This window comes from Pleurodeles waltl, chromosome 12 (assembly GCF_031143425.1).
Source record: "Pleurodeles waltl isolate 20211129_DDA chromosome 12, aPleWal1.hap1.20221129, whole genome shotgun sequence".
NCBI classification, from domain to species: domain Eukaryota; kingdom Metazoa; phylum Chordata; class Amphibia; order Caudata; family Salamandridae; genus Pleurodeles; species Pleurodeles waltl.
Genome location: NC_090451.1, coordinates 223,174,533 through 223,198,524, shown reverse-complemented (window position 1 = coordinate 223,198,524; position 23,992 = coordinate 223,174,533). Strand labels below are relative to the sequence as shown.

Sequence of the window (23,992 nt, the reverse complement as noted above, 5' to 3'; positions counted from 1 at the left end):
GCCTGATGAAGATCCAAAGAGGACGGATCTGCTGTCTGTGACCCGAAAAGAACCCAGACTGACTAGACCTGCTCTCTCTTGTATCCTGGACAAAGAAGGGGACTAAAAGGGTGATAAAGCTGATCTCCTGTTCAGGTTACACGGATACAAGCTACAAGAAGCCTTTTCTTCAACAGCCCAGCTGATCAATGACCATTGGCCCTGAACTGGCCCCTGCTGTTGGCCTCTGCTTGATATTCTAAGTCTTCAAGTGCCTCCCCTGAGATCCTGCTGTCTTTACAAATGTACTTCAGTGTTGAATTGGGACTTAAAGGACTAAGGTAAGAAGGCAAATACCTTGACCAGAATGAACTTGTTTGGTGTATCCAATCCACAGCCCATTGCAGTCAGGGTCGAATATCACTTAGGTCCCAGTCTGCAGCAGCCATTTGCACTTTCTGCTTCATGACTATATTTCTACTTAAACCTTTAAAAAGTAATGTCTATTTCACCTTATTGAAGTTTTGTAATTTTGTTTATTAAATGTTACTCTATTGTTCTAATTTGAATAATAATTTTTATTGATTTGCATTTCAACTTTATTACTGTTTGGTTCTGTATAAATATTTTACACATTTCCGTAAGTTAAACCTTTCTGCTCTACGTCATAGCTACCTGGAGGGTGAGCTCAGATTTATTTAGAGACTTTGATGATTCATCCTGACAAGGACTGTGATTGTTACTTGAAGTAGGAAGTCACCCACCCCAATTAATAATCCAATATCTTACATATAGTATTTAGTTTTGCTGTGTGAGTAAAAGCATAACATTTTCCCTAAAAAGACCCCAAAAAGACTAGCACTAGACTCAAAATAGATTGATAGTTTGTTTTGCTTGTCTGTTGTGTTCTTAGCTCATGCCCTCCCCAACACTACCTCCCTGAGAAGTCTGACAAAGCATAATTGGGCACTGTGACCTTTAGCCCTCCGAACAGGAGCTGACAACATGGCTATCCCTTTTGCTTTTCATATGGAGGACAAGAGGAAATGAAACATCAAATACAGACAGCATGACAATCCGCATCAGTAAGTACAAGCATTTGCAATACAATGGGTTTTGCATTTGCTCGAGTTAGAGCTATTCGCTGTGTAAAATTCTAACTGGAATTTTCTTGCCACTTACATTGAAAATGAAAAGTAAAACAGTTGGCATAAGCGAGCCAATTCAAAGGGCCATGGCCGCCATGAGCACGAAGGAGAAAACCAAAAAGAAAAAGAAGTCAGCTCGCAGTCAAACGTATTGGCAATCACGCAATTATCGATGTAACAGGGGCAGTCGGCAAGGCAGTAACAAAACGCCCCACGGAGAAACAAAGCATTACCAATGATGACAAAGGATTTTTGAAAGGCAGGCCCACAAACGAGTAAAAGTGATGGGCAAAGGCAACAATACTTACAACAGGTAAAAATACTTGTGGACTCGACTTAAAAAATGAGGTGCCTTACATGAGCTATGCATTTCGGTTCTTGCCTCTGTTGGTATTTTCCGTCAGTGGCTTCTGCCAGGAATGCTTACTTAGCCATTCCAGTAACAGAGGAAGGTGTCCTGCTCCGCAGTAACCATGCAAGGTCCTACATCTAAAAAATTAGAGCGCTAATTACAGTTGAGGATACCGGAATGAGTCTTCCTTGTGATATCAGAAAAATAATTAGGCAATATGAAGTTGATGTCAATCATCTGAAGAAAACCCTGGTTCTAGGTTCTACCAGTCAGATTCACAGGTTTGGGCCAGCACCTTTAGGAGTATGGCCTGATTCAATAGGTTCTCTGGCTCTAGAAAACATAACTTTAAGGAAGACACCCCCCCCCCCCCCCTCTATGTTGTGGCTGGTCTGTCTAGCAACCTAGAAGGAAGCATAAGGTATTCTGGTCTGTTCTCTGAATTTTTTTTCAGCAGGGGATGCAGCAGTCAGTAATCTGAATAGTACTGGAGCCAAGGAATTGCCTGGCTTCTCTTTAACTTTCAGAGTTTTAAATAACACCCCCCCTTTTAAGGTTTATAACTGCCCATGTATTTGTTTTCAGACAGCAACAAAAGAATACTGAGAGTTGCCTTTTCTGCCAATTTTCCAAACAAGATTTCTTTTTTTTTTTTTAACCAGATGTGCCATTAGTGATGTAAAAACATAATATGTTTAAAAAACAAGAATTAAGAAGTTGAAGACAAACAGCAGAAAAAGTAGAAGGTTAAGGGTAGTTTTTGGTAAATTTTGGCACCCTTTGGGATCAAGATAAAAAGGAACTAAGAGACTAATGACCTTAATGTGCAGCATTTCATTTCCACATCTGCAAGAAAACATTTTGTTTGAAAAAAGGAAAATGTTACTTACCCTGTAAGCATCTATTCGTGGCATGTAGTACTGTAGAATCACATGCTCTGCATACTTCTGCCATCTAGTGTTGGGCTCAGACTTGTGCAACTTTTTTGTTTTTAAAGAAGTCTTTACAGTTGTGAAGTATAGCAACTTCTCCTATGACTGTTAATACGCACTGGCATTGGCTCCATTGTTCAACTGTTTTCTCGCACAGCAGATGAGAATGCAGATAGAACCAAAAGTGACCCTAGATGACCAAGCAGAAAAAGTGGTTTAAGGTAAAGCATCTGCAACAGCCGAAATCTTCTGTGGAGGAGGGTGAGCGCATGTAAATCTACAGCACTACATGCCACAAACAGAAGCTTACAGGGTAAGTAACATTTTCCGTTCATGGCATGTGTAGCTGTAGATATATATACTCTACGTAGACTGTAAATGATTTCTCCCCTAAGTGGTGGCTAGCCAAAGAATGTTGCAGAGGATTGAAAAGGTGTACCTAGTACTGCCTGGCCCACCTCAACTTCTTAACATGCCAGGACATCCACACAGTAGTGTTTGGTGAATGTGTGTGATGCTGACTAGGTAGCTGCCTTGTGGATGTCAGCTATCAGGATGTTATCCAAAAAGGTGATGAAGCTGCTTTCTTGCATAAAGGATACTGCCTGGGTGGAGCAGGGAGCTGTTTTTTGGCCTTGGAATAGCAGGTGTGAATGCACTTGACTAGCCAGTGTGCCATCCCTGCTTTAGAAATGGAACTGCCTTGTTGTGGTTAAGCATAGGTGACAATTATTGCGATTTATTAAATGACTTTGTCTTGTATCAATATAGTATGTGAAAGTCCTCTCAACAGCTAGTGTATGAAGGGCTCTCTCAGCTACTGATTCTGTATATTGGAAGAAAACAGGGAATTCTATTTGTCTGACTGAGGTGGAAGGAAGAAACCACATTGTGTAGATACTTTGGGTTAGGTTAGTTCTAAGGACTACCCTGTCTGTGTTAACCTTGGAAAAAGGCTTTTCAAGCATGATGGCTTGCTTTTCACTTCCAAGCCTAAGAGAAGTGATCGCAACTGGAAAAACTAACTTTGAAGACAGAAACTGGCGACAGCAAGTATTAAGGGGCTCACAAGAGGGCCTCACATGCCTAGCGAGGACTATATGGAGGTTCCAGGATGGGCTAGGTGTGACGGGTGAGGGCATAACCATCTTTATTCGTTCATAAAATGCCTTAATAATGGGGATCCTGAATAATTAGGAGTGTTCCCTGTTCTGCAAGTCTGCTTGCACTGCAGCCATTTGCAAATAAATGGAAGTATAAGCAAAGCCTGAGCACTGCAAGTGAAACGAGTAGCAAAAGATGTCTTTCACTGCTGGCATGGTTGGATCGATGTGTTTGAACAGGGAGTAGTGGACGAACCTTTTCCACTTTGCCCCATAGAAGACTCGAGCAGTGGGAGTGCAAGCCTCCGAGTATGGACATACACTTAGTGGGCCAACTGAGGTAGCCAAAATCTAGGACCTCAAAAGCTATATGGGTAGGTTGAGCTGCTTGAGGTTGGGTTCTGACTGTGCCTTGGTGCTCATTGAGATGATACGGCCAGTTGGAAAGCTTCTTATGAGGGACTACAGATAACTCTAGAAGGTCTGTGAACCAGGATTTTCCAGCCCACGTGGGAGTCATCAGGATGAGGGACGTCTGCAGTGGCCTCCGTACCACGTAAGGAAGAAGAAGAAGAGGGAGAGGCGGAAAAGCATAGGCAAATAACCTGACCAGTTCATCCATAGTGCACAGCTCATGACTGTGGGCGAGTAAACTTGGAGCTGAAGTTTGGGCATTTGGCAATTTCAGTGGTTACAAACAAATCTACATCTGGGTGCCCCCAATGCTAGAAGGATGGGAGTAGGACGTGTGTTGGAAATCCCACTCATGGACTTGTTGCTGTATCCTGCTGAGCAGGTCTGTAAGGTCATTGTCCACTTCCAGAAGGTACTCCACTAGCAAAATGACTCTGTGGTGGAACAACTAATACAAAATGCTCTGTGCTGACGCAGAGAGCTGGGGAGAGTGCGTGCCCCCTTGTTTCTTAAGGTTATACATTCCAGTCTTGTTTTCGGTTTTGATCAGGTTTGTTTTGTGATGTACCTGGCAGAGGAAAGCTTTGAGAGAAGGCTTGCACTGCCAGTAGTTCCAGATAACTGAGGTGGAAGGTCTGCTGAAATGGTGGTCCACAAGTGCTGGACAGTGAGATCCTCCAGATGCCCCACCCAACCCATAAGAGAGGCATCCATGATGATCGTTACTTGGGGAACGGGGTAATGAAAAGTCCGGACCTCCAACAAGTTATTTCGGTTCCACCACTGGAGACAGCAATGTGTGCTGGCCCAAATCAACACTAGATCCTCCCAGAGATCCTCTGCTTGTGACCACTGCACAGCCAGGCACTCAAAGTATGTAATCAAGCATGGGGAATGATGGCGATACAGGAAACCATCATGTCAAGAAGGCACATTACTGTCCTGATTTAACTGGTAATTTGTCTGAAATCGAGGCAGCAGAAGCTCAAAGGCTTGCACCCTTGCAGGGGTGGGGCAAGCTTTCCCAGTGACGGAGTTTAGGGTTGCCCCTAGGAAGGGCAGTATTTGAAGGAGTTGAAGATGGGACCAGACCATGATGGCGGTGAAACAGAAATCGAGGAGCACATCTAGGTTGATCTGGGAGTGGGTCAAGTGCTGCTGTTAGCTTGCGCTCTTTATCAGCCAATCATCGAAGTACAGGAAAACGTGGACGTAGCTTCTCCGTAGATGAGCGGCTACCAGTGCAAGGCCTTTGGTAAAGACTTTGGGAGCTGTGGTTATCTCGAAGAGCAAAACTTTGAATAGAAAGTACTGTCCGCTTACAATGAACCTGAGGTAGCAATGGATTGGCATGTGGAAACAGGCATCCTTCAAGTCAAGGGCAGCCATTAAGTCACCTTACTGCAGCAGAGCATTAATGTTCTCGAGGGTGACCATGTGGAAGTTCTCTGACAGGATATACTTGCTGAGGGGCCTGAGGGGCTTGTCATTCTTAGGGATTATAAAGTACAGGCAGTACACACCCCTTTGCCATTTTGGTGTGGTAGAGGAGGATCTATGGTCCCCTTCAGTAATAATGCATCTACTTCCTCCTGGAGGAGACACTGGTGTACTGTAGAGAGGGAGTATGCAGGGAGGTGTTTAGTGGTGGAGCAGCGAGTTCCATGCAGTAGTCTTCCCCTTCAATTGACAGAACCCCATAGGTCTGAGGTGATGGTATGCCACTGTGAAAAGAACCCCTGAAGGTCCCCTAAACGGGTGTTGGCTCGTCAGGGGGGAAGGGAGAAGGAGTTACTGTTTGGTGGTCTACCTCTGCCCCCAGAGCTATTCCCCTTATAGGCACCCCTGAGGTAACCTCAGGATGGTTGCTGATGCTGTTGCTCCTGGTACAAGGTGGAAGCCTCTATGGAGGTTGTTTTGGCATGCACAGCCACAAAACTGAGAGCATCAAAGGACCCACGGAACAAAGGGGTCTGAAGAGCTCCTATTGCCTTCCGTGTTAATTTTCTGATCTTCTCCAGCATCTGATCAATTTGACTGCAAAGAAGTGTCCTCCATCAAAAGGCAAATTGATCAGATGCTGCTAGACTTCAGGCTTAAAGCCAGAGACATGGAGCCATGCAGGACTGCAGATAAGGATGCTGGAATTAATGCCCCTGGCAGCAATATCAGTGGCATCCAGAGCACACCTAATGGGGGTGTTTGAGACTGCCTGCCCCTTTGCTATGAGCTCCTGAGTCGTTGCCTGTACTGATTCGGGAGATGTTATTATACGGATCCTACAAGATCAGTAGGACTGTGTGTACATCAACAAGATCTTGAAAAAACAGCGACTCAGTCTACATATATATCATCAGTAAATGTTGGTTTGTTTTGGCCAGCTCACAGTACCACATCTATCCCCTAACCTTACCATGTTAATAGATGTTATTGATAACCTTGAATATAACCACTCTGATTCTCGAGGAATTTGTGGAAACAGATCTGACCCATTTGTTTATTACTCTTTCATGCCCAAGGTACACACAAGAAAGATCCCAAAATGCATTTTCAAAACATTTATTGAAATGATCGTATTCTTGCAAAGAAAGCGTGAGCTGTGATAATTAGAAAGATGAGATATTACTGTAATCAACATTATCAGAATGGTGAAAAATCAAACAATTCAACCATGTTAATTGTTACTAATCACGACTCGAAAAAGCTACTCGCCCACTCGCTATGGCGAGTCATATTTTATCAGGTCGAGCTATTTTAGGACCTTCTCAGCCCTTCTGGCGAGTTGCTAAAGAACAGTTGTTCTGTTCAGTCAGAAAGTGAAGGAGCAATAAAGACGACTTTAAATCTTGTTCTTGTCACATTTGCTCTGTGTTCAGAGACAGAGGTCTAAAGTCAGTTTGTCTTTTTTCCTGCTGACTGCAGAGTTCCAGGATTTTGTAAGGTGAACTGCCTCACCTGCTGTAAAAAGTGTGAGGCTTTTCCTAATCCACATATAAAAACTAAGTCAACTGTACAAACATTTCACAATATATGTCAGTAGTTGTGAAATTCCATTTTTTGTACTTGTGTGATGAAAAAATATTTGAATAGGATAAAAACACATCAGAACACTTTAACTGGTGATGTGCAAATGATAAATACGTTTTCTGAAACCCAATTTTCACAGATTATTGTTAAAACACTATATAGTTTAATCAGTACAACTCCAGGGTAGTGGGAGGGCTTCTGTACATTTAAAAAAAACTTTACTGTCTATAAATGACAGTGTGCTACCACATCATGTTTTAGTAATATATTTTTTTAAGTGAGTATTAAAACAAACTGAGAGACACTCCTGCAGTGATGGCAATGCTATTAGTAAACTAAGAGACAAGTCATGGATCATTTGTACCCTATATGTGGGCTAGATTCTTATTATGCATGGAGAAAACGTTTAGTCTATTTAATCAAACAAAAACGTATTTTTTTTGTACAGCAGAAATGCTGAGCTCACATATTTGAAGAGGGGCTCATATGCGAGAATGAAGAAAAAGGTGACTCTGCAAAATAAAATATTTACCTAGGATCACACAATTTGAGACGCATTTACTGGTCAAGTACATTACATTTAAGTTGAGTAGATTATTCAAGTTACTCGACCTGCAGGTCTAGTAATATTTTTATGATTTTTCAAGGCCTGCTAATGTTACTGTACTCCTATCTCTTACTAATACTATACTAAAAATAACATGGCAGGAGTAACATCTGCCAGATCAAATGGGATAGATTAAACCCATACCTTGGTCATAGGTGACAGGACACTGGTGTAAGTGTACAGGCTATCTTCCTTCACAAGATGAAGGCCCAAGTCAGTAGACTGTATCTTAGTCAAAGTTCACAGCGAGTTCATGATACTTCCAGCATGAAATGTTCCTCTCACTATGAGTCGCATGGATGCTGTTTAGTTAACAAAACATTGTCCTTATCTCACTGTGATACAGGTGCAGAACATCTACTTTGGTTTCTCACACATAAGCAAGTTGTCTTTTAACGGGCACAGGAAAAGAGAAACAAGGGCACTGCGTTCTGATTGTACCACCCTGGACTAAATGTGCAGACTACAGGGACACAATCCTTACCAAGAATTAATGTGTATGCAGGTCAACCTTAAGCTAGTGGAAATATGTAAAAAGTCACCATCAGAAAAAATGTCAAGCAAGTACATTTGTACTTTCTTTATCTGGCGGTGAAGCCTTCCCAGTGCATGTGCTCAGTTAAGGGAAGGTAGGCACAACCAGCATGTCATTTGGCAAACATATACTGAACAGTTTTGAGGTACTGGATAGTTATGTTTTTTTTTTCTTCAGATAAATTCACAGTAATTCTTGGTTTTGGGTTATAAGTCTTCTCTTTCCCATCTTTCCTTCTAGGTTCGTCCGGAATCCTGTTCACCGTTGCCCTCGAAAGAAGGAAAGAAGTACAGGTAAGTTCTAATCCAGTATAACTCACAGTATAGATGCCTAGATTGTGGGGTCAGAAGATTGTGCCTTGTCTCTGGCTGTCTTTTCAGGTTTATTCACTGTGAGGTTAGCCACACAGAATAAAATATAAAGAACGTATTTCTCTTTAAGAATTCCCATAGCTGCGAATTTTTTGCATTTCGCAAATTACGATTTCTGTTTCCTAAGGCCTAAGGCCCCCTCTCCTGCACCCCATTTATTTTTTTTCCACATGTAAAAGTACACACATGCCAAAGGGGCATGTGTGCTTTACATATCAAATTAAAAAATGCAGTTTTACTGCATTTTTAAATTTTGCACCAGGTTACCACCTGGTTGCAGGTCATGGTATTTTGCACTTGCAAAATACCATTCTGCGAAAAATCGCAATTTGCGATTTTTTGCAGAATTGCATTGCGACCTGGATTTTGCGAATCGCAAATTGCGATTCGCAAAATCCAGGTCGCAACGCAGAAAATCGCAATTTTTGCGATTTTCTGTTTTTGGTCTGCGAATACATTTGATGCATTGCAGACCTCGATTTTGCACTCGCAAACGGCCGATTTCGCTGTTTGCGAGTGCAAAATCTGTTCATACATCTGGCCCTCATTGATTTATATGTAGCTGTTTGTGTTGGGAATCCCATTGTCCTTGAATGTTGTGATTGTTGAGGTGAGCTCACCAGCCAATCATTGATGCATCTGTTGTAAGTATGGTCTGAGGCACAGGGTCTTGAAACGGCCGCCCTTTGTTTAGATTTGAGGAATTCCACCACTGAAGGGACATGTATGTTTGGCGATCTATCAACACTAGATCTTGAAGCTGACCCTGTGCTTGTGATCACTGTTGTGCAAGGCACTGTTGCAGGGGCCACATGTTCAGTCTTGCATGTGGAACAATTGTAATACACGATGCCATCATGCCTAATACTTTCATGACGAATCTGACAGTGTACTGTTGACCTTTCTGTATTTGTGCCAATGTATTGTGAAAAGCGTGTGTCCTTTACGTATTTGGACGCGCAAGCGCTTTTTGAGTATTTAGTATTGCCCCTAAATACTGCTGAATTAGTGCAGGTTGTAGCTGTGACTTTTGGTAGTTTATGGAGAATCCTAGCGTGTGCAGGGTTTGTATTACATAATGCGCATGGTTCTGCACTGTATATGACTGTTTGATTTTATTAGCCAATCGTCTAGATATGGAAAGACATGAATGGGTTGTCTTCTTAGGTAGGCTGCGACTACCGCCAGACATTTTGTGAATACCCTTGGAGCTGTTGTTATTCCAAAGGGTATCACTTTGAACTGATAATCCTTTCCTTGAATGACAAGCCTGAGATATTTTTTGTGTGCAGGATGCATGGGTATGTGAAAATACGTATCTTTGAGGTCTAATGTTGCCATGAAATCGTGTTGCTGAAGTAGTGGGATAACATCCTGTAGTGTCACCATATGAAAGTGTTCTGACAGGATGTAAAGATTGAGGGTTCTGAGATCTAATATTGGCCTTAAGGTTCCATCCTTTTTGGGAATGAGGAAATACAGTGAGTAAACTCTCGTCCCTATTTGATTTTGTGGCACAGCTTCTATTGCTTGTTTGATTAATAGAGATTTGACTTCTTCCTGCAACAGAGTGACATGGTCTGTGGATAGCCTGTGTGGTTTTGGTGGAATGTTTGGTGGAGTTTGTATCAATTCTAGGCAATAGCCATTGCGGATAATTGATAATACTCAGCTGTCGGTGGTAATGTTTAGCCAATTGTTGAGGAACTTTTGCAGTCTTCCCCCCACAGGGGAGGTGTGAATTGGAAAGGAATGGCACAAGTCACTGGTTACTTTGTTGTGAGGCTGGTTTTGGTGTTTGATATTTTCCCCTGCCTCTGGGGTACTGGCCTCTATAAGTGCTTTTGAAACCACCTCGTTGGTATTGAGTTTGGTAGGCCAGCTTTGGCTGTGACGTGGATGCCTCAGCAGTTTGGGCTCTAAATCCACCTCTAAATTGGGGTTTACGAAAGGATCCCCTGTATTGTGTGGTATACAGTGCACCCATGGCTTTTGCGTTGTCTGAATCCTTTCGCATCTTTTCAATAGCCGTGTCAACCTCTGGGACGAAAAAGCTGTTTTTGGTTGAATGGCATATTTAACACTGCCTGTTGAATTTCAGGTTTGAATCCTGAAGACCTAAGCCATGCATGTCTCCTTATGGTTACAGCAGTGTTGATGGTTCTGGCTGCTGTATCTGCAGAGTCTAGGGCCGACCTAATCTGATTGTTAGTGATGGTTTGCCCTTCCTCCACTATCTGTTGTCCTCTTTTTTGCTGTTCCTTGGGGAGATGCTGGATTATATCTTTCATCTCGTCCCAGTGGGCCCTGTCATATCTAGCCAACAATGCCTGAGAGTTGGCTATTCTCCACTGGTTGGCTGCCTGAGATGCCACCCTTTTCCCTGCAGCATCAAACTTCCTACTCTCTTTGTCTAGGGGGGTGCATCACCTGCCGATTGTGAACTTGCTCTCTTCCTGGCAGCGCTTACAACTACTGAGTCTGGAGGTAGTTGTTGGGTAATATAGACCGGATCGGAAGGAGGTGGCTTATATTCCTTCTCCACTCTAGGAGTTATTATCCTTGCCTTTACTGGCTCTTTAAATATCTGGTCAGCATGTTTTAGCATGCCGGGGGCATAGGAAGCGACTGATATGTTGCATGCGTGGAGGAGAGAGTATTAAATAAGAAATCATCCTCTAATAGCTCAGTATGCATGGTGACATTGTGATATGTTGCTGCCCCCTAGCTTTCACTTGAGTGTAGCCTGTACTATCCTCTGGTGGTGAAGGCTTAAAGGGATAGCAATCTGGGTTATTGTCTGGAATGGGGTCTGGATCATAAAGATCCCATGGATCCACATAGTCCTGCTGCAAATCAAATGAGTGCAATGGTGACTGCATAGGTGTAGGACTGGAAGGAGGAGAGATATGTAGATGTGGAGAGTGAGGAGGAGAAAATGGAGGAGGTGGAGGTCTCTCCTTTGTTTTTGGCACTTTAGCTGGAGGCTGTGTAGTGTCCAATTCTTCCTGAAAGGCTAATTTCCTCTCTGGATTTGGAGGAGGTGCGGTTAAAATTCTGCCAGTCTCTTTATGGATATGAATCCTGGCTTGCCTTTCCATTGCTTCTATTTGTGAGTCCTCCTCAGTACTTTTGTGGCTTTAAGTGGTTGTGAAAGTCCATGCTCCTCAGTATAAATAGTTTTTTTCGGCTCCGAAGATAGCTTTTTCTGTATCGAAAAAGATGGGGTTGAAGATGATCTCGCCTCTGAAAATGATTTTTGAGATTTCGACTCGGAAGAGCGGTGTTTGCTCGGTTCAGAGACGGAGCTTCGGCTCGAGTCCGATGGCTTCGGAGGGGTGGCCTTTATCGGTGCCGAGCTGGTGGGTTGGTCACGGAGCGTTTTCTTTCGGGTCCAGCCATGGCCTTCTGGCAGTGGCGTTATCAAGGCCTTATGTTTGGGCTTAGATGACACAGGGGCAGGCGTACTCATGTGCTGTCCTGCCATGACTGGTCTGTCCTCCTCAGAATCCGGGTCGGAGTCGGATCCTAGAACCGAGACTGCCACCTGCATGATTTCTTCCTCTTCGATGTCGAGATGTTCGGTGTCTTTGATGCCATCTCGAGCCTCCGTGCTCTTCTGTCTCGGATCGTCTTTTTCGACCGGAAGGATCAGCAGGCCTCGCAATTTTCTTCCCGATGACCTGGGGAAAGGTAAAGATTACAGACGAGGTGGTGGTCTGTATAAGGGAATTTGGCGTGGCACCAAGGACAGAATTGTAATGGAGTCCGATCCGTGAGGCTTCCACAGAGAGGTCTGTTCCGATGGTACCGAAATGTCGATAGAAGATGTAACGCGATTGATACAATACCGTCGAAAATTGAAGCGTTTTCAAAGTTTTCAGAATCGAACTATCGGAGTGAAAGGTATTCGCATCCCAGCTAACTTGAATCCTTTATCAGAGGACAGTCCTTGCACTACTCAAGTAATTTCTCTTCCCCATTGCGCTAGAAAAGTAGTAACAGAAAACGTGCACTTCTCCCCCTTACAGTAGACCCCACCCTGCCCCACTTGTATCTCCCTCCCTCTTCTGCTGTGGAAAACGGAGCTGCTCACAAACCGGTGCTTGCCAGGGTCCTACGGGGGCATGGCGGGGGAAGCGTCTTTCTGGCAGACCTCAGAGTTTGAAGAAATGTTCTCCACCACGATTTGGCTGGTCGGGAGGTGAAGTCATTTTGCAGATTCTGCTCGTGCTCTAGTTGCTCCATCAGCGTCAGCTGGGTTGGTCTCATCTCTTTCTGTGTCCTCCGAGGGTTGCTGGTCTCCCACGTTGTGCAAAGTCTTCTTCTTCAGAGACACACTGAGTCGTCTTCCTTTCATGTCCCTAGCGTGTGCCTGACCTTGTCCTTCTTCAGTATTGGTTCCTTGATGAAATGTCTAAGTTAAGAGGGTCTCTTTGCCTTCAGTCTCAGATGTAACGTTGAAGGCAGACCAGTGAGGAGAATCAGATAAGTAGTCACATTCACCCTCTTCATCCTGACACGGCAAGCCTGGTGTGAGTTGTTGTCTAATCTAAGGCAGGTCCGAGGGGGGGGGGGGTCTTATATTTTGTCAATCCTTGGTATGACTCTCCTGGCCTTAAACAGAGTGCTTAAAGACAGAGTGCTGAGTTAATTTCAACATACCCTTGAACATGGGTAGGTATTTGGGGAATACTGGGAGCGGGAGAGGGTTTCTTCCAGGAAGTCATCTTCCTCTGTGATGGTGGGCAAGTACACCTTGTGGTGGGTGGCTGCCATGTGTATATCCTCGTGATACGAGGTGCTATCATCCAGAGGGGGAAGGCTTGGCTGGGCTGAGGTCAGGGTCGTTGCCACCTGGGGGAACGGCACCATAGTAGTCCCAGGGATCACCCAGGGAATCTGGGTCATACAGGCACCATAAGAGTCCATGGTATTTAGGGGACTACCTTACCCATATGACAAATGTGGGAACCCTCTGGCGAAGACGGAATAGGTGGCCTCTCTGGAGGAGGGGGAGTAGGGACCTTGGGTGGAGGAGTAGGGACCCTGGGTGGAAGAGGAGGTGAAATGGAAGAGTGAAAGACTTGCCTCCCTTCTCGGTGCTCCTTCAGTTTGGTAGGTGGCGATGGCTCCAATGCAGGTTGCTGCTCAAAGGAAGTTTTCCTTTTGTGAGGCGGAGTGTCCTGCACCTTTGACAGCGGTTTGGGAGCAATTTTGCCCGTAGGAGGGAGGATGAAAAGCCACTTCAGCCTACACTGCAGAATGGAGGCATCAAGAGCCTCAGAGCCCACCAAGGAATGTGCCTTGGATGGACGCTGATGGCTGTTTCAACTACGAATCTGTTCTCTACGTCGAATGGTGCTTCAGCTCCAAAGAGCACGTATGCTCCAGCACCGAGGAACCAGGTGGCATTTGGGTGTTGCTGGCACCGATTGAGGCCAGTTCTTTTGCAGCTGTTTCGGAGTCAGAGTTGACTTCAAAGCTTTATGTTGGTGCCGACCATGGCTGGGATGCAGTGGCAGCCTGGAATACTGTTGTGCTGGTGGTAGGCTCGATGCCCACCCTCCTATGGGTGTCCAGTTGTCGCTGGGAATGGTAAACAGTACTCCTGGTCGCTGCCTGAGCATTGGCCCTGCAGGGATGGCTGGTCTTTGGCCTTGGGCTGAAGGACGCTGGTTTGATTGGCGGACGTGGAGGCACACACTTCCCCTTTGACGTCCTCACCAAAGATGTTGGGGTGTCCTGATCTTTTCACTGTGCCATTTTGTACCGACCAAGCAGGCGATCGCATTGGTAGCTGAAGGGCTTCTTGGACCGGTATGCTATGCGGACTTGAGGTCTCTTTGCTCCGGCACCAGACAGAGGTTACAGACGAGATGGTGATCTTGCCATGAGTACTTCAAGTGGCACTGTGGACAGTACTGGAAAGGGGTACTTTCTGTTACAGCATGCTCATTTTTGAAGAGGATGGCAGTGGAGAAGAGCCTGAGAAGGGCGATTGCTCGGATGAGGCATTAAGAAAATCCCCAACGCAGAACCAGTATAACCGAAACAGAAACTGCAAAATATATGACTGCTTCTTGCGAACAGGAGTGGAAGGAACAAAAGGCAACAACGACAAACACCACACGGTGTTGACTCAGCTTCATCAAGATGTCCAGAGAGCAAAAAGAAACAATCTAATAATGGAGCCAAGGCCCATGCACATTACCAGTCACAGGAGAAGTCACTATACCTTGTGTCTCAAAAGACTCCTGCAAAGAAATACAAGTTTTACACATCCAAGCCCAACACAAGATGGCAGAAATATGCAGAGCATGTACATCTACGGCTACACATGCCACAGACAGTTTTTTATTTGTAAAATATAATTTCGCAATATAAATAGTTTCAGTTTTCAGTGAATCAGTAGGCCGTTTGTCATTAGCAATGGTTTCCACTTACGAAGGGCTAAATACTGTTGTAGAACTTTGTTGCAGTCAACCTAAGGATGAAAGGCAAGCCACTGTTTCCAACTAGTGGAACACAGACAACACAATAGTGGACATAAAAATCCAAAAATGTGAAGTGGCTAAGGCATTAATGTCTCTCAGCATAAGGGATCCTTGTAATGTCTAAATCAGTTAGAGTATTGAAAGAAAATGGATGAAATAAGAATGCCCTGAATTTGTTACCAGGAATCTTCATTACACTGAACACTAGTAGACACACTCTAACAAATAAAGATATACACAAACATCCACAGATGCTGGGTTTAGATGCTACCAACGACGAATGCCAGTGGTTTAGACTATTTGCAAGCATTCTTCCCATCACCTTTTGTGTGCTCAATATCCATTTACGGTTCAAACCTTTTCTTGCAAAATGTCTTCCTAAAGACTAAATACATTAGAGTCACTTTCCCAACTAAATTTCCTGGGCCTGCCAAAGCAGGAAACAGATATGGTCAATTTGGCTAGAAAAAATATTACTTCGTGTAATGATGTTTACCAGTAATCTTCCTCCGCAATCCTTAAGGAAACAAAGATAAAGTCTACTAGTACACACAACACACCAATATGCTGCAAAACCAAATGTATTTTCTAAAACTAGCACCAAATCAGCTATTCAAAACTGAAACAGCAAAACCAACACTGGATAAAAAGATATATCCATATACATGCCCAGCCAAGGTTTAAGGGCGACAACGTTTCTAGGGTGTATCAAGGAACTCCCGCTGGACTGCTCTGATCTAGAAATGTCCCTACTTTGTACCATGGATGTGCTATTCTGCTGGTTGAATGATCCTGACCCACAGCCAGCAAAGGTACACAACCCACTAAAAGTGACAGTTGAAGGATTCGCTGTTCGTTTCAGGGCTCAAGGGAAACAAGAAGGGTGTGAGAGTCACCCATCCTGTTGCACCTAATAGAATACATTTTTAGTAAGGATAATACAGTGGAGCTAGCGTTGATCTGCTTCCTTCGGCAAAGGAATCACCCCTTCCGCTGCTTGCAGCTGATATTGGTACAGCTGTAAGAGCCTTTGTCAGTAAAAGCTGGGAGGAAAATGTAAAAGAGGCCGTTCTACAAGATACTTACGCTCTGGAATGCAACAGTAGAGCCAAATCCTGACAATTAGGCAGCTACTTTACCTTCTTCTGTGGACGGGGGGCAAAGATAGTCTGTTTCATGAAGTCTGAGCTGGCTCTGCCTTTAGCCATCACCCAGAAAACAATTCCAAAGGAACTATGATTTAAAGGCCACATCAACTATTGGTCTTGCACCGGTATTTGTATGAGAGCAGTGGAGAAGGAACCGGCAGTATCACAGTATTGACTGGCAATGAAGCAGGAAAGCCTTTGTTACATAGATTAAGTGAACACTGTTCCATAGCGAAACCTTAAACTCACTTGTCTACTACATCAGAGCAATGTCTACATCACAGCAATGTAATTAGATGCCAATAGCTGTGGCTATAAAACTAGAAAGCATGGAATCAGTCATCCTAACAGAATACTTGTTCAACAGTATCGGAAGAACCACATTCTACCATTCCTATAGGAAAATATAACATATTATAAATTGCACAGATAAGTACAAGAGTGCTGTACTGAACAAATCTTAAGGTGTACAGGCACATTGTCTCATCAAATCTCAGATAGAACGGATGACCGGTAGCATATTCTTCAGACATCACCTGATTGTAACTCACAATCTAATCATAGTCATTGTATGCTCTTGGTTATAAGTGCATAAATATTCTAAGGTTAAATGGCGCTGTTTTGCAGGAGCAACCACTTCAAGGGTCGGTGAGCCACAATCATATGTTGTCCAACGGAATCTTGAACTTTTGGCCTAGCCAACCAAGGAGTGATTGCCCCTTCTACTCCTGTCTCACCTTGTGTGCATGGCAAAGGTAGGAGGGAAGACGTGGCTCTTTCTAGATTTGAGCTTCCAATGATTGTCAAGGGACACAGCCTTTAAAGTGGTACACAAGACAACAACGGCTATCCCTCCAAACTAACAGGATGTCCTTTTGGGACAAAATCCACAACATATGTAGGTGCTGCTTTAGCAGCACTTTCCACTTATCGTCACAGGCCTCACCAACTACACTGTGTGGACTGTGCCCAACAGCTGCTCAACAGGATGGCGCATCCTTCAGGTTCAGGTCAGTTGGCAAAGTGCAGAAGGACATTTTTAGTTCCCAACACCATGAGCCACTATTGCAGGCTTCTATGCTTGGAAGCAGAACACTTGACACAAGTAAAACCCCACAGGAGGGAACAAACCCCATATCGACAATAGAGACATGCTATAACCCAGAAAAAAGGTGAGGTCCTGGAGGTGGGGTAAATAGTTAAAACAAAAAGCATTTTTACTAAGGCATTGCAGATGCCTCTGATTGGGGTATAATTGTCTATTGTGGCATAAAACAGCAAGTATGTTGTGCATACTTAGCCAGATTTGGGGAAACCTTATTGTTGTGCCAGTAGAAATTGGGAAAATATTAACCAAGTATATTTTCAAATCAGGAGACTCAAGTTCTATAAGACTCAACTGCCAAAATAATTATATAAACAAATGTTTAGATAGAAGCAATGGCCCTGCGCTTACATAGGGAAATTAGGTTCTTATCAAGAAGAATGTAAGATGTACTAAGCCATGTATATTCTTGACTCAAATACGAGTTAGAAAATAGGAACTTGTTGCTAGGGACTTGTGATAAGGAAAAGATGGAAAAGACAGCTATTTAGATATGCACAATCACAGGCCACCTTACTTCAAATGTAAGTGACATCATTTTTCTGGAAAAAAGAACATAGATCTGACTTGCTACAAAGTGCTTCAACATAAAGCATGTTTCAAACCACATTAAGATGATGGGCCAAACAAACCCAACGTAAATAAAAATGACATACATCACACTAAAGCACAGTTGAGTACTCCTTTCTACATATGTACAGACCAGAAGGTTAAACATAAATCCCTGATAGTCAAAGTGGTTTTATGCTCCTCTTACCTCGTAGTGAGTTTACCATTGTTCCAATGAATAATTGTTTTTTTTATTCATACGCAAATTACAGAACATTAATCATTTTTATCTTTGAGCAAGACATCTCATACCACAGGAACACTTCTGTATACCTTACAATATATATGAATTCAGCTCTTTCAACTTTACGACTGGATGAAGTATGTTTAAAGAAGGCATGAAAAACGAAATACCTGATGAAATAATTCCATATCTATTTCAGCTTCTGCCTTCCAGGAGTCTTCATCTGCATCAAGAAGGAAAGGGTATGTCAGCATATTGCACAATCTCAAAATATTTTGCTAAATTGGTACACATAGCTCATTTAATTCAAATGATGATGCTTTAATAGAAGGCACAATGGCTACCAACCGGTAATCACTATATCTAGCTCAGTCTATTCGGCGACATGCCGTATGTAATACAACACGGTTTATCATAGACCATTTAGACTACAACCACCAACTTTCATTTTGTAGCTGTCACATCAGCTGGACTACACAGAGATTACATCACTTTCATTCATGCACCTGGATGACCAGGACATCAAGCTTTCAAGTCCTAGGCCTTTCTATTACAGCCCATTACTATTAAGTGTCAAAGCAACCCATGGTCACAAAACCCAGAATACAATCAGCTTTGATATAAAATCCCAGAACTGGAAACATCAGGTCCAAAGCTGATACCTGCCATAACATCCGAAAGGGTTGGAGTATGGATTCTTCCTTAACAAATAACATGTCATATTTCCCTCCGGTTGATTCATTCTCCTCTTTTAAATTCCTCTCTTGCTATTATCACCACTTTAAAATACATCTGGTAGCTAATAAAGTCTGGAGGCACTCATTCTTTTCTTTATTCTCAGTGTTGGGTTTAAGTTCTCAGCAAGGCTTTGTGAAGCTATGTCTCAGAGGCCTGATACACTTTTCATAAAAGCCCCATGCATTTTTCCACAGTAAGCGCGAGGTTCCTGCATTCTACTCCAGTTGTAGTGTTGTTAAACATCAGAGCTAGGTTTTGATGTCTTAAATTGACAGTGGTTACTGCAGTCTTGATCCCGGCTACGAGAAACTGACAGTGGACACAGCACAAGCTCTGGTCAGACCCATGCAGAGATGGCCTACTGACTCCTATTAAGTATGGGTTTGTGCTGTCTCCCATAAATGGAGTAACCTATCTGCATGATGTCTGGGACATGCACAAAAGAAGTGAATGTCTGTTTGTGTTAGGTTCATGTGTGTGCCTGATGGGCACAACATAGACTCCATATATTTGTACTACACAAGACGGTGGGGCAGTGAGGCTGGCTGCCAATGTCCACCTTTCTATCCCTCTCCTTAAAACCATTTATCGCTCTCTGAGGCCCTAATTACGACTTCTGCGGTCTTTTCATAAGACCGATGAACCCGCAGGCGCCAGAAGACTGCCAGTGTTGAAGGTCTGAAGACGGCACAGCGGTTTCTTGACCGGCTGTGCGGTGCGGACTGTGGAAACGCCAAGACCCACCCCCTCCCAGATGACCGCCTCGCCGAGACGGGTAAGTGGACCATCCCGAAAAGGGGGAGGGGACGCATGTTGTGTGTGCATGTATATGTAGCATTATGGGTGTGCGTGAGTGCATGTGTGTATGTATGTGTGCAAGGAGGGTGTGTTTGTCAGAATGGAAGGGGGGTCAGGGTGGGAGTGCTTGTGTGTTTGTATGCAGAGGGTTGGGGGTATCTGTCTGAGTGCGTGTATGTGTGGGAATGAGGGTGTCTGTGTATGTGTTTGTCAGCAACCGAGTGGGGGTGTCTGGATGTATGCGTGCGGTTAGGGGGGGCCTGCATGTATGTGGATCGGGTCGGTGTTGGGGTGCAAATGAGTATGTACGTGTATTGGGATGCATGCAAATGGGGGTGTCTGTGTGTATGTGTGTGAGTGGTGGTGCCTGTGTGTGAGTGAGTGGGGGTGTCTGTGTGTATGCGTGTGAGTGAGTGGGGGTGTCTGTGTGCAGGTGTGCAGTCGGGTGGTGGTGTTTGTATGGAAGTGTGCGGATGGGGGTGTGAATGTATGCGTGCGTGGCGGGGGTGTATGAACGTGTGCATGGAGGGGTGAGGGTGTGCATGAATGCGGGGGGGGGGTGTGTGAGTGGGTGTATGCTTGTGTAAATGCTAAGGGGGGGAAGGGGTGTCTGACTGCGAGGGCATGGGTGTATCCGAGTGCGTGTTTGGTTGCGAGTGTGTGGAGGTGTAAGCGAATGCGTGGGTGAGAGTGGGTGCGAGAATGTGGGTGTGTGGTCGTGTGTCTGCCGGTGACAGGAATGGAGATTCCTGTCGCTCGGTGCATCAACGCCGGCATTTTTGTGGTGGTGCAACCGCCACAAAAATGCTGGTGGTCTGCTGAGTCGTAAAACCGATGGCAGTATTATGGCTACCTCCGGGCCGGCTGTACTGGCGGCGTTTTGGCTGTTTGGCAGAAGCCAAACCACCAAAGTCATAATATGGCGGTCTTTACAACCGGCGCGGTAAGACCGCCACCGCAAGTCTGGTGGTCCAAGGACCGACCAGACTTGTAATGAGGGCCTGAGTTTGAGACGGTTGCCCACACAGCCCTTCAGATGTAGCCTCACTTCCCCTGAAAGAATTAAACGTCCCACAGAAAGTCTTGAAAAGAGCATCCCAAAATGAACAAGCCTGCATAATTGGTCTTAGCAGGGAGAGCAGAGCTGCACAACCTGGACTAGAGATATTCATGCCCCCAAGGACTGAGGAGCCTCAGGAAATTCAAATAGTGACAACCCCTTGATTAGCAATGCCTCCCATCAGTAGACCATACATTCTGCCCCATCTGTACAGTATATTGATCAAATGAACAAAGCTGTGCACCATCATAGGAGAGAAGAAAGAAGTGGTAGGAATAGGACTAATGCTGCATGACAAATCTTCCTCATGGCTGATGTAGATCCAGGAAAGACTTAATGATGCCTTGAAGAAAGCTGGTAAGACAGGAAGAACTTATCTCACAGCACAAAAAGCTGAAGTCCCTTGCCAGAAGGAAGCATATATGAAGAGCTGCAATGCACAGCCCATAATCTATCATCCCTACTATCCCCTGCACGCACAACCATCACTCAATCCTCTGACGCCAACAAATATTTGAAATCTATATTTGTGCTTTTCGCTTCTAAATGTCCAAGCCCACTCTCTTGCCCTTTGTCTTAATTATATAGCTATTTTCTCACTTCACTCTCAATACTTGAGCAAAGACAATAACCATCCTTCAATCTTTAATCTATCATAGCACCACCTCTCAACCCTTCAGGCAACAGATATTTAAATATGTTGGGTTCACTTCCAGTGAACTGCCTCTCCAACCACTGTCAAAGCTCAGTTGCTGGGAAAAGAAGCATGGGGCAGTCTCCATGAAATGCCCAGGTTAAAAAAAAAAAAAGGGGTCAACACCAGCTCCCCATGAGAAGCCGGGGGCACGATTAAACCTGTTTCTAGGAATTTCAGAGCCTCCTTAAGTCAAGAAGGTCAGCCTGCTCCATTCCAGTCCCTCCTGGTGCCCTAGGGGTGCCCGGTCAGTATGTGATCAGCGGACTACGGAACGTTCCGCAGACTGTTTTGATCCCTGGTTAGTCTCTTGGTATCAGCTTGTTTGGGATTGTCTTCATTCAGGAACCATTGGAATAATTTTCTTAGTCTGTATAGTCCCAGAGACCAACACCTGAAGCAGCGTTATGGAGATTTTGGTCCTTGTCAGTAGTCCAGTGACCACTGGAATCCCCGGTATCCCTGATCGCTGCTGCACCACTAGGAAATTTCTACTGCAGCTCGGAGCGATACAGGCCAACTATCCCGTTTGGATCTTTACAGCCACTCAAGCAACTCACTGAGCTGTAGTACATCAACAAGTACTTGCCCCAGTGATTAAGCCAGTTCTCCCCCAGTAACTGGAGGTTTGACACCCAGTCACCCACCTTTTGGACAGAGCTGGTGAAACCCCCATGAAGCAGCTGTGGGCACTTCAGGTCTGTGGGAGGTGAGTCCTTGGGGGATTTGAACCATCATTCTGGGCTTTATGGCAGATGTGCACATTCCATAAAAGTTAGCTACTGCATACCAACACAGAATTGTTAGTTTTGGCTTTTAAGTGAATGCTAAAAAATACCTCTATAGTATTCAGGTACCAACAAACTCCAACAAGACCTATGTGCAGCTGAAACTTCTGCATAGGATAGCATTCGCTATATATAGGGCTCAATGATAAACTAAAATCTAATGTCTAATGCTGAGAAGCTAAAAAACTGAGGTTGGTTTTTTACGTCACTTTTGCCCCACTATTTAAGTGGAGCTTATCCCCATTCTCTAGTGTCTGCTAGTCTATCTTACACACCCTTCAAGAAACTTAGTTAAACACCTGGAGCTACCTTTCCTTCAAGACATTATTTATTCTTTACCTTGTCACCACAACTGTCTTTTTGGTTAGAATTTTTCCTTGTCAAACCTTTTTTAAATACATTTTTGTTTTCCAAACATAAATTAATGAAATCTAGTGCCAATCCACAACCTCCAAATGGTCCCAGACTAATTCAACTTGATATTTGAATGCCTTTTGTTTAGTCATATTGCATGCTATGACTCTGCACATGATCCCTCTCAATCTACTTTCTGTGTTCTACATAACAAAATGACCACAAACGCCTATGTTTTCAACATTATCATCTCTATTCTTCACAACCGCCCATGGTTAAACTGGCTTGACCTGTATTGGACAAAATCAACATCCAACACTGCTGACATCTAATTACTCTGGGTTACTGGTGCGATCCATATCACTCTTTATCCTTCCCTTTGTTTTTCTAATTTTCCTCTTGCTCTAAATCTAAACTCTCCTCTTGTCTGTCCCCCCCCTTTCAGTACTAGGATGTTTTCAATCTATCGTTACAGAGTGAAAAACACACCAATGACAATAAGTGTGGTGGTGTGTGCAATCCAGAGGAATGGGAACCCACTGTGACATCAGGAGATATTTCTTGGCATTGTTTACTCAGTATTGTAGGTCATGTCGTATGTGATTCTGCTGGTGATCACTGATGCTTTGAAGGTGGTGCACGTACTGTCTACATTGACTGCTTACATTTCAAGGGTGAAGCAGTTTTCTTTGGTGTGACGGTGATTAGAATCGCCGGTGGTGTTTCAGTGCTGGTCTAGTTTTTGCTATATTTTCTCATGACGCCAACAGTATTGCCTGATGTGAAGAGTATTGCTCTCTGTCTGGATGCCTAGGATGGGAAAGTGATGCACCCCATTTGGGCCTGCCGGTTCCTGCACTGGGGATGGCTGGAAGGGGGGTCTCCACATGCAATCCTGCCTGTTGCCTGTTGGCTGGGGTCTGACTGCGGGGGCCTTTCTGCCAGTCCTGTGTGTGGCCAGCTCCTGGCCTGCTTGACCATTCTGACAACTCCTCAGAAGCCTCTGCTGCTGCCTCAGACCATCTGATCAACCATCAGTTTGCAGAGTCCCAGGCCTCAATCTTACATTCCCAGTGGCCCTCAATGAATTTGGCGGACTTATAACTGTTGCAGCAAGGGGAGACACACCTTACAAACCGCAGTACATAGCAGAAGCCCTGTGAGTGGTGCAGCTCAACAGCCGCTTCCTGGAGGTAAGCTCATCTCCTTGAGCCACACCTTAGCTGAGTGCTCTCTGGACATGTGACGGACCCACGCCAAGGCCGTCCAAGGTGTGCGACATACAAGCATTGGATGATTGCAAGGAAAACCCAGGGAGCCATGGAGAGCTTACGCTCTCCCCGTACTTTGTTTTAATCATGGCTCTGACTCCAGCCATAATGGGAGAGGGCAGGCAGAAGTTGGTGGATGGACCTGGAGTTCTGGTAGGGGATGCTGGGCCTACTACTCACCTCAGCCTGGAAAATAGACATTGTGTTTGGCCGCCTACCCTAGCTTTCTATATACATGACTTGATCTTGCCTAGGAAGCACCAAGAATATGTCATTCT

At 44.5% G+C, this 23,992-nt stretch overlaps 1 protein-coding gene across 6 annotated transcripts in view; it reads right to left on the bottom strand.

Annotated features, from left to right (window-relative positions):
* Positions 1–23,992, bottom strand: part of NFAT5 (nuclear factor of activated T cells 5) — a 643,105-nt gene that overhangs the window by 211,305 nt on the left and 407,808 nt on the right. For all 6 annotated transcript variants that reach the window (XM_069216876.1, XM_069216877.1, XM_069216880.1 and 3 more), the window contains one exon: positions 18,182–18,234. In XM_069216876.1, coding sequence (XP_069072977.1) covers positions 18,182–18,234 — 53 coding nt within the window. The remainder of the gene's footprint in view (positions 1–18,181; positions 18,235–23,992) is intronic.